General features: G+C 26.6%; 1 protein-coding gene across 2 annotated transcripts; it reads right to left on the bottom strand.

The window, feature by feature from the left end:
* Positions 1-5,046: 5,046 nt before the first annotated feature.
* LOC101512716 (cytochrome P450 94C1-like) lies at positions 5,047-10,137 on the bottom strand. 2 transcript variants are annotated; one of them, XM_012712060.3, is made up of 4 exons: positions 8,442-10,137; positions 7,240-7,291; positions 5,727-5,894; positions 5,047-5,398 (listed from the first exon to the last, which is right to left on the bottom strand). In XM_012712060.3, the coding sequence occupies exon 1, from the start codon at positions 10,007-10,009 to the stop codon at positions 8,447-8,449; it is 1,563 nt and encodes a 520-aa protein (XP_012567514.1). In that variant the 5' UTR covers positions 10,010-10,137; the 3' UTR covers positions 5,047-5,398; positions 5,727-5,894; positions 7,240-7,291; positions 8,442-8,446. The 2 variants fall into 2 exon arrangements, with proteins under 2 accessions (XP_012567514.1, XP_004516191.1); XM_004516134.4 differs by lacking the exon at positions 5,047-5,398 and having other exon boundaries at positions 5,577-5,894.
* Between the last annotated feature and the right edge of the window lie 418 nt (positions 10,138-10,555).

Raw genomic sequence — 10,555 nt, 5'->3', positions numbered from 1 at the left:
GGTTCTGTTTTATTTGTTTTACGTTTTATTTGATTTTTACATTGTTATTTGTTTTCATTGGGTTCTGTTAGTCTATTACATTGTTATTTGTTTTATTTGTTTTTCATTGGATTCTTATTTTTCATTGTAGTTTATTTAGATTGCTAAGTTTTATATGTTTTAATAATTTGAAGTTTGTTATGGGTTCAGTCATTGAATTTATAGGAATAATAATTAAGGGTGTGTAAAATAGAATATTGATTAAAATCAACAACATATTTGAATTTGTTTTACTTTTTCCATTATATTTTATTGGTGATGAAACATAGGCATGTGAATATGTTCAAAATATATATTATTTAGATTGTTAAGTTTTATTGTTAGGCATGTGGATATGTGCAAAATATATATTATTTAGGCATGTGGATATGTTCTTATTTTTCATTGTAGTTTATTTAGATTGTTAAGTTTTATTTGTTTTAATAATTTGAAGTTTGTTATAGGTTCTGTTTTTCCTATGATGCATTGTTAAATTTAGCTGCAATGTCACTCTCAATCATGATTTAGTTAAGCCTTATAATATCTTAGAGATGTGAAAACCACTGACGGAAACATGTCCGTCTCCAAATCCGTCTCTATACTGTTTAGCGACGGAATTTGTTAAATTTAGAGACAGATTATATCCGTCTCCATTTCCGTTTTTTCTAGTAGTGGTTGAAGCTTAATTTTTAACTTGCCAAGATCTTACACTAAACATTCATTTCTTGATGTTCTTAATAGATTTTTGTCAAAACAAAAAATCAACGTTATTAAATTGGCACATCTATTTTGATTTATTAAGTAATTTATATATTTCAATAACTATATTCACGTTAACATCTAATTTTGTCAGATTTTTTTAATTATTCACAAAACATAAAAATAAAGGACAATTTAGACTTTTTACCCATACCTTTATTTATTTATTTCAATAATTTTTTTTATTCTTAATAAAAAGAGGATATATATTAGACTATTTATTTTTTATTACTCTTTGAGGTCTACAAATGATGTGATAATAAAAATAGTTAAATATGTTTTTGGTCACAATAAAATTTAACTTTTCAATTTTATTTCCTCTAAAATCAAAATATAATTTTTAGCACTTATAAAATTATTTAACAAATAGTTTTAGTCCCTACTAAAACGAATCATGTTTAATTATTCTTTAACTTTAATATTTTTGATTTTTTTTAAAAAACATGTTTAAAACACTATTAAAAGTTTACTTACAAAAGTTTAGAATTTTTAAATTTTGGATGAATTAAATATAAATATTTTAAATGTAGAAAATTAAATATAAAAATAACGAAAATTTGAATTTTGAACTCATTTTTTGAGGAGAAGTTTTTTAAATTATTGTAAATATATTTACCAAAAACATTCAAAAATATATCTTGATTTAATATTAAAGACTCAAACGGAAAACATACTAATTATGTGAGAATTAAAAGTTGTATTTTATTTTATAAGAACTAAAATTGAAAGATTGAAATTTTATAGAGTCTAAAAATATATTTAATTCTCTTAAAAAAATATATTTAACTCTAATAAAAAATAGGTTAAATTACTATTTTGGTCCCTTCACATTTTTTTTTCAGTTTCTTAACTATTTTTCGTTCATTTTGGATCCATTAACTATACTTTCATTATATTTTTAGTAAAAAATTCTCTAAATTAGAATTGTTTAAAAATGTAGTGTAATTATTGTTTAATTTTCAATATTTTATATTTTTATGTCAAAAAGAGATACTATAAATGTTTTAATTAATATTAATGATAATTAAGCATTGTTTTTTTACTCACAATTAAGCATTGCTTAATTGCCCGAGTTTTGCTTTTTGACTTGATAACCTCTTTGGTACCCATCAAATAACTACGGCTATCGGTATGACAAAATCAATATAAACAAATTTAGGTATATTTTTACAATGACATTTATTGTATACAAAGTGTTTTTATATCAACTTAAGTATTTTGGTATTGTTAATTTCAGTCAAAAATGATTAAGTATTATATCTTATTCATCTTCAAATTGATAAATCTAAAAATTTACGATCACATTCAATTTAAAAACTTAGAAAAATTTATCAAATCTTCATACCTATAACTTTTTAAATTCACAACTTACAAATTCATATAAATAACATTTTAATCTCACATAATTAAATAAAAAATTCTCAAACTTATTCTTCTTGTTTAGAAATTTCGGGATATATGAAAATTTGTATGATTTTAAATAACAAAACTCTAACTCATGCATAAGAAAGGGTTTGAAAATAAACATTAAGGTGGATTGACTCGATCCAAGTTGATGTGTAAGAACGAGTCCAATGAGTTAGAATCGGTTGGGGAAAGTAGCAATAGTACTAATGGCGGTGGTAGTAAAATTGGTGAAAGGGTTGTTGTTGATGAAGAAAAAGGGTGGATGAGAAAATTTGTGAGATAGTGAATGAATTTGGATCAAAAAAGTTATGAAGATAATTTCATACCAATTAAGAAGAAATTAAGGTTGGTTTAGTACACCTCCTTACTTTGTTATTTTATTAAAAAAAATTATGTAAATTAATCATCACCCTGCAATTATTAAAAGGGAATGTAAAATGTTTATTTGGTTAGTTGGTTTTAAGAGTTTTGTTATTAAAAATCCATAAACAAGATTCATTGAATTTGAAAACATTTCATTTTTCAAAATTTGAAAGTAATGAATTTGAAGGTCATAAGTTTGATAAATTTTCTGAGTTTTTAGATTGAAGAACATCATAAATTTTTGAGTTTATGGGTTTGAAGATAAATTAATGAAGGAAATTACAAAATTTGATGTTGTCTTGGCCAGAATTAACGGAAACGATTAATTTGACTAAGAGAATCATATTAAAGGATCAATATGGAACGAAAAATATATGGGAAGTAAAATGAATTAAGAAAATAAATTAAGGGATTAAAAGAGTAATTTAACGTAAAATATAATTTAAAACTTTTTAATTTAATTAATTCAAGAAGCTCGTAATAGAAAAATCAATCTTGTTGATTGGCCCTAATTAGCAACAATGGCAGAAAAAATTAAGAAAGTTTGTAGTAGGGTGTTGATTTCCCTAATTAGCAACGATGACAACAAAAAAATTTCTAAGGTTCCTTAACCTAATTTACTAGTATAAATAAAAGTCTGAGGTGACTTTGAAGGGAAGAGGAAAACTAGGGGAAGAAAAAGAGAAAAGTGATATGTAATTTGTATTGTGCTTAAATTTGACCATTGGTGAACCCCTTTTAGTTCTCCGTCGTATCATTTTTGCATAATCTTTTCCAAAAAAATCCACTTGAATTAATATTAAAATTAGAGGATTGAAGGGTTGTCTTCTAGATGTTTCAAGTTGTCTTGGAGGGTGTTCAAATAAATTTGGTTCAAAGCGTTTAGGGAAGAAATAATTGGGATACGTGTTTGGAACAACTATGGATAAATTTTGTAAATGTTCAAATTGAAAATAAATGAAAAAACTCTTATTCTTCAAATAAGGATTGAATTTACTCTAGATGCGACAATGAAATACATGAACCATTATATTGTAGTTTTTTTTTTTTTCTCTTTCTCGTAACTCATTTAATTTATGTGTTTTTTTTTTTTTTTATCGATTTGATATATTGGAGTTTGGTGGCGTCACAATTTTATTTTGTTTGTGAATGATAAAAGGATATAGAACACTAAAAAATTTGTTTTTGAATCAATTTCATGTTTTGAATTGTTAAGCAAGAAATCTCTTTTGAATCAACCTCAACAACTTTGATTAGTATTCTTAATTGAATGTTAACTTAAATATCTTTTTAGCTCTTATAAAATTTCAACATTTCAATTTTAATCCCTTAAAATTAAAAATAAAAAAATATATTTTAGTCCCTACAAAATTATCTAGCAATTATTTTTAGTCCATGCTTAAACGAAACATATTGAAATGTTCTTTGACTTTAAAATTTATAAATGATTTTTTGCATTAATGTTTAGAATATTATGAAAATATCCTCCACGAAAATTTAGAATTTTTGGCCTTTAAATGAATTAGATCTTGATTTTTTAAATGTTAAAAAATCAAGATAAACCAATAAAAATATGGATTTAAAAATTTAATTTTGAGCTTATTTTTTGTCTAGGAACTTTTTATAATATCATAAAAATGCATAAAAAATTCATTAAAAAAATATAGGTTAAATTACATTCGCGGTCCCTTAATTTAATTTCAGTTAACGTTTTAGTTCTTTATCTTTTTTTTTTTCCGATTTGATCCTTTATTTTAATTTTAATTTTAAGTGATAATTTGATATTTTAATGTTAACAATGTTATCATTTTTTTTTTTTACAAAAATTCAAAAAAATCATCAAAATTTTCAAACAAAACCCATAAAATTAATAATCATCTTCAATATAATGCAAATTTCATCAAATGCATAACTCAAATATTCAAATAAGCTCATATTTTCATCTTCAACAACATCAAATAAATAATTCAAATACGAGTTTATTTAAATATTTAAGTTATGAATTTGATTAAATTTGTATTTTATTGAAGATAATAAAGAATTTTATGAGTTTTGTTGTAAAATTTTGATGATTTTTTTTTTGAATTTTGTAAAAAAAAAGGACAATATTGTTGACATTTTAAAACATAAAATATCAAATTGTCACTTAAAATTAAAATAAAAAACCAATTCGGAAGAAAAAAAAAAGATTAATGATTTAAAAAATTAAGTTAAGGGACCGCATATGCAATTTAGCCAAAAATATTTGTTGTTGTAACAGTAAGGACTAAAACTGGATGCATAATAATTTTGTAAAAACTAAAAATTATATTTCTATTTTACAATGACTAAATTTAAAAAAATAAAACTTTATAGCGATTACAAATATATTTAATTCAATTGAATGTTTTGCCATCTTTTTATTTCTAGTATGTATGCATCATTAAGTGGATCCATATATTTTCGCAATTAATTGAATCGAAATTGTTTTGAAAATAATCAATTAAATGCATTTTTCTTGTTTTAAGTTGTCACTAATTTTTAAGTTTTAAAACTAACTTTTCAATACAAATACGTATACGAGTTGTCAAAATCAAAATATTTTTACTACATGATCAATAAAATTAAGTCCATAAGTCATATTAGAAACAAACCTGAAACATGAATTCGTATTAGCAAAGAAGCAGTAGCTACTGTGGTTCCTAAGGCGAATGAGATTATCACTTGTTTTAGCAAACACAAACAAAGGGGTTCCATTTAGCCTCTAGAGATCAAGGAAACAATCTCTATTTGTGCTTCTCCTATTGAGGAAGTTGAAACGACACATTTGGATCCCACTCTCTAGAACAAATTGAAGACAATAGTGAGCCTCCTACATAGTGATTGCAAGCTTTTGGGTGAGACTCGTTGAAATGTCCTCCATAGTATTTTGTCATATCATAGACATACAAGGTGAGCGGAACTTCCAAAATCAAGATCTTTTAAAATCTTTTAAAATAAGTTATTTAACAATACATTTAAAATCTTTTAAATCAAGATATTTTGTCATATCATACACTTTCAGAAAATCTTTTAAAATAAGTTAATTAACAATACATTTACAAGGTGAGCGGAACTTCCAAAATCAACTTTATTTCAAATGTAATTTACAACAAGTTAGATATATAATCACAAAGATTGTCGATCTTAGTAGGAATTACCTCTAAGTTGATCGTAACACACTTAAACGAAAGCTATTGGATACTACTAGCCCACTAGCTACATCAAGTTGTCTGCATTGGACTAGCAGTGGAAGCCATGGTTGTGCCATACCTTCACTGTCATCTTGAATTTTACATGAATCATCCTAATAATTTGGGGTGTTTAGCCTGATCCACAACAAAGTAAAGGGTCACCAACAAAATTTAACACAACAATTAGCAATTATGAAACATAAATAAATATTAATAGGACATACATAGTTGTCACAATATCAAACAACTCATGCATCAAGACTCCCTAATGCAATACCTACATGTCAGTGCATATGATTCTGAAATATCACATCTTCTCCGCAAAGGGTGGTGGATCACCATCTAGCATGATCCACAAATGTGAAGTCTTAATAGATATTCACAACTCTAATTCTCATTTTGAGATTGTGGATTCCAACCAATTATGGACACACCACTGTGACTCTAACTAGTTGTTGACATCATAGTGACTTCAATCAATTATAAATGTCACTTACTATATATATATATATACTCCCACTTATATGATAAAAAATGTATTACACCATAATCAATATGTCATAAGTAATTCATGCATAATTCACCACACTATATCATATTCCATCAAATGAATTCATCATATTATTTTATGGGATGGTCAATTGCATTATTCAAGAATAATCACATAACACCAAAAAATAAAACACAAAAAAGAAAACACCAAAATATCTAGCACCGAATAGTAAGAAACTAAATCCATCACCAAGTAGCCAAACACTAACAACAAATGTTCTTGAAGTAGAAATCGAGTAAATTTTGTTGGCAATGTATCGTGATCTAAGTCTAGATGTTTTGTGAGTGGAAGGAATAATTTAGATTTAATTGTTGAGTGAGTGATATACTTATAGATCGATGTCTTAAATGCTCATTGACATCTTTTAAAGTCTCGCTCTCCAAATCAAGGATCACTCCCACTACCTATACGTAGGGCTAGTTATTTTCCATTTCGCATATGTTTCTTATGGCTTGACTGAGTCAAGAGACATGTGCTCGGCATGACCATTCAATAGAATTTGGATCATGATATATTGTTGTTGGATATTCGGCCTATATAGCCTTTGCATAGATGGTCAAATTATTGATTTATATTGTCTCAAACATAAGGTTATAAAGGTGAGATGCTTAAATTGAATATGAAGGTCCAAAACATCTCAAACTTGAGACATGTAAAAGCAAGATACTTAAATCGAACCTGACAATCCATTTTTCAATCAAAGTCCATTTTTGCAATTTTATGCATTAACTAGTTTTTTAAATTAATTTTTTGTTTAATTTTTTTTGCATTAAATTTATCATTTTGCTTGTTTAAATATATTCATTTATCATCCATTTAAACCATATATGTGTCAACATAATAGTTTATTCACAACCATGATAAGAAACTTGAACAATAAATGTGCTTCATTGTGAAATTAATATTTATATATGCATTGAAACTTACCTTTTAATTTGTCCATATTTCACACAACATGAATGATGTTTCTGATAAATTCCTGTCAAAATAAAAAATTAATGTTATCAAGAGTGAAATAAAAGATTCAAAAATACTAAAAACATGTCTATGATGAACTTACTAATATCCTGCTACATCTAAATTTAAAAGTATACAAATATATGTAATTCTAGTATCTAAAGAATAGTAAGAACATAGAAAGCTGTCCTGTCAAAAAAAGAAGAACACAGAAAGCTGTAAACAAAATTGTCCCTTTAATTTTATTAATTTGTAACATGAGACATTTAATAATCATGCAAACAACAGAAACAAGTCATAATTAACTTTTGTGGCGCACTAAAGTAAAATCATTAATGTGGAAATCCACTTACCAATATACACGTGCACAGTCAGAAAACAACAGCGCTGCAGGTTGCAGCAATCTCAAACATATAATTGTGTACCCTAATCAACAGAATCCACTTCACACAACATGTAATGGTTTTATTGGTGCAACTATCTCCTTAACTTTTACTCCTTTTGTTTCATATACACAAAGTTAAGTCAAGAAAAATAAATATATTTAATTAAATTTTAAATTAACCATATTAATTTTTATTAATCTTTTTTTATATATTCTAAATCAAAGAGAATAAAATATAAATAATTGCATATGAGATTATTAAAAAGAAATTACACTATACTATTATTTTTGTGTTTGAGAAAGATAAAAATTTTCTAACTTTAAATCGCGGAGAGCTATTTAATATGGTTTTGGTTTAATGGTATATCTGATTAGGTTTTAGTAAATTTTAATGAAATATTATATTTACTCATTATTAATTACTACAAAATTTATTTATATTTATTTATAGTATTTGTAATAATAATCTCACATAATCTCTTAGAATTTAAATTATGTTCTACACAAACTCCACAAAATTAGTTTTATAAGATGAAGATTATTCACCACTTACAAATATTTTTTCCATCTAATGAGATACTCTTAATCTTCAAACAGAATAGACTATAAACTTAAATTCCCAAATCAAAATTTCAAAAAGTAAAAAGTTTGACACCTTAAATATATCACAAGAGTTCATAGGTAAAAGTCAAATATTGATTTAACAGTTGTCATTTACATAACATACGGTATATATAAAGTAAAACCATAATAGTGAAATATGGTAGGCAGTATAGTTAAAACTCACTTTGATTATTGGTTTCCTCTTTGACGAACAAAGACAGGAAGGCCAAAAGCAAAAGTGGCAGTGAGTCCAGGAGAGAATCTTGGAAGATGATTAAAACCATGAAAGGTATTTTGGTCAGCCAATTCGAAGTGAAAGTTTGTAAGCAAAGAAAGTACAACAGTTTTGAGTTCCATCAAAGCCATTTCTTTACCAATACAAACCCTTAACCCACCTTGAAAAATAGGGTACTTGAATTGATTTTGAGGATGAAACACACCATCTTTCAACCACCTTTGTGGCTTAAACTCTAAACAATCTGGACCCCACAATTCCTCCAACCTACCCATTGCATATGGATGGTAAGTTACCCTAGTTCCACTTTTCACTTTTGTACCATCCGGTAACACATCATCCTCCAAACAAAACTTTGAATCAAATTGAATTGGTGGGTATAGTCTCATACTTTCATGTGTTGCCGCTTCTAAATAATGCAATTTCGTAAGTTGTTCGAAATTTGTCACAACATTAATATTGTTATTATTTTTGTTGTGTTTTCCAATTCCAATTACTCGTTCCGCTTCTAACAAAATTTGTGACTCAACTTCCGGATTTTTCGCTAACAACCAAAAAAAACTTGTGAGTGATGATGCCACGGTGTCACGACCAGCCAATAAGAAACTTATGACTATGTCTCTAAGAAAAATGTCATCTTGAACCGTACTCATGAACCGTGACAACAAATCTTTTTGATCACAAAAACCCATTTTTCTTCTTTGATTTATCACAACTTTGGCTAAAGTGTTAATCATTGTAATGGATTTTTTTAGCTCTTTCTCACTACCCAAATTGAAAAATCTTTTGATTTTCCAAATTAATGGTGACACGGTCATGGCTCTTTCGGCTGATAATTTTGATGCTAAGTCAAATGAAAGTGCAAAATCCGACATGGGTAAGGATTTTTCTAAACACATAGGGTCTAAACCAAAGGAAAATCTACAAATAGCATCAAAAGATAATCTTTTGAAAACGTCTTGTAAATCTAAAACGACGTCGTTTTGGTTTTGAAGGAGTGGGATGAGTCTATTTTGGATTTCATTGTTGACAACTTCAAAAGCAAATGATCTTATGGAGTGTTTGTTGATTTCCAAACTTGCCATCTTCTTTTGAAATTTCCATAATTCACCGTCCACGTTGAAAATACCACGACCAAGAAAATCACCTAAGATCATTGAAAAGGGTTTTCCTTTTGGGTAGTTTTCGAATTTTGTTTTGAGCATGTACTCAACGTTTTCACTATTTGAAGTGATTGTGTTTCTTAGGACGTGTATGTGGATGGTTTTTGTTGGAGATTTTTTTAGAAGGTGTGTGTACCAATCACTAAGGTTGTTGAAATCTTTTGACCAACTTGAAGTTAGATAGGCTTGGCAAATTTCACAACTACAAAAGATACTACTACTCATCATTCTTTGGAAACATGATGAGAGAGATGGAAAAAAAATAATAAACACAAGGATTAATATAATTAAGGTGAAGGTGGTGAGTGGAAAAATCATAGAACGATTAACTAAAGGTTCATGAAGTTGATCCATATTGATGGAGAATATTAATTAAAGATTAACAAGAAAATAGTAAATGGATATGGCTAGAAATCAAAGGGGAGGAAAGAGAGATATGTAATAAGAGTCTTGGGGGGGACACAACAAGTGGGATTGGCATTGGATGTGCATTCAATTCAATAATTTATATAATTGATTGGATGAATATTTTCATTAAGCACTCATTGTAATATCAATTAATCTTCAAAAAGGAACTTATTGACAAGTTATTATTTTCTACTCTATCTTTTACAAAATAGTCACGCACACTAAAGCTTTGTTTAATAAAAAATAGATTTATCAACTGTTGATAAGCTAATTAAAATTTTTATAAAGTTAACAGTTGAATCAACTATTGATTTACTCAAATGGTTCAATTAATTTTAAAATACAAAATAATATAAAAGAACATTTTAAATAAATAATAAAATTTATATCAATAATTATTTAAAATATTTTAAAATTTTAATTTTAATTTTATGTATTTACAGCTAGTTTACTTATTTTAAACTATTTACTTTAAACTATTATTTATTTAAT

This window comes from Cicer arietinum, chromosome 4 (genome assembly GCF_000331145.2).
Source record: "Cicer arietinum cultivar CDC Frontier isolate Library 1 chromosome 4, Cicar.CDCFrontier_v2.0, whole genome shotgun sequence".
Classification (NCBI taxonomy): domain Eukaryota; kingdom Viridiplantae; phylum Streptophyta; class Magnoliopsida; order Fabales; family Fabaceae; genus Cicer; species Cicer arietinum.
This window is presented reverse-complemented; position numbering and strand designations above follow the sequence as displayed.

Bases quoted from the DNA above. Each gene is read 5' to 3' on its own strand.
- LOC101512716 (XM_012712060.3), bottom strand. From the start codon at position 10,009: ATGGATCAACTTCATGAACCTTTAGTTAATCGTTCTATGATTTTTCCA.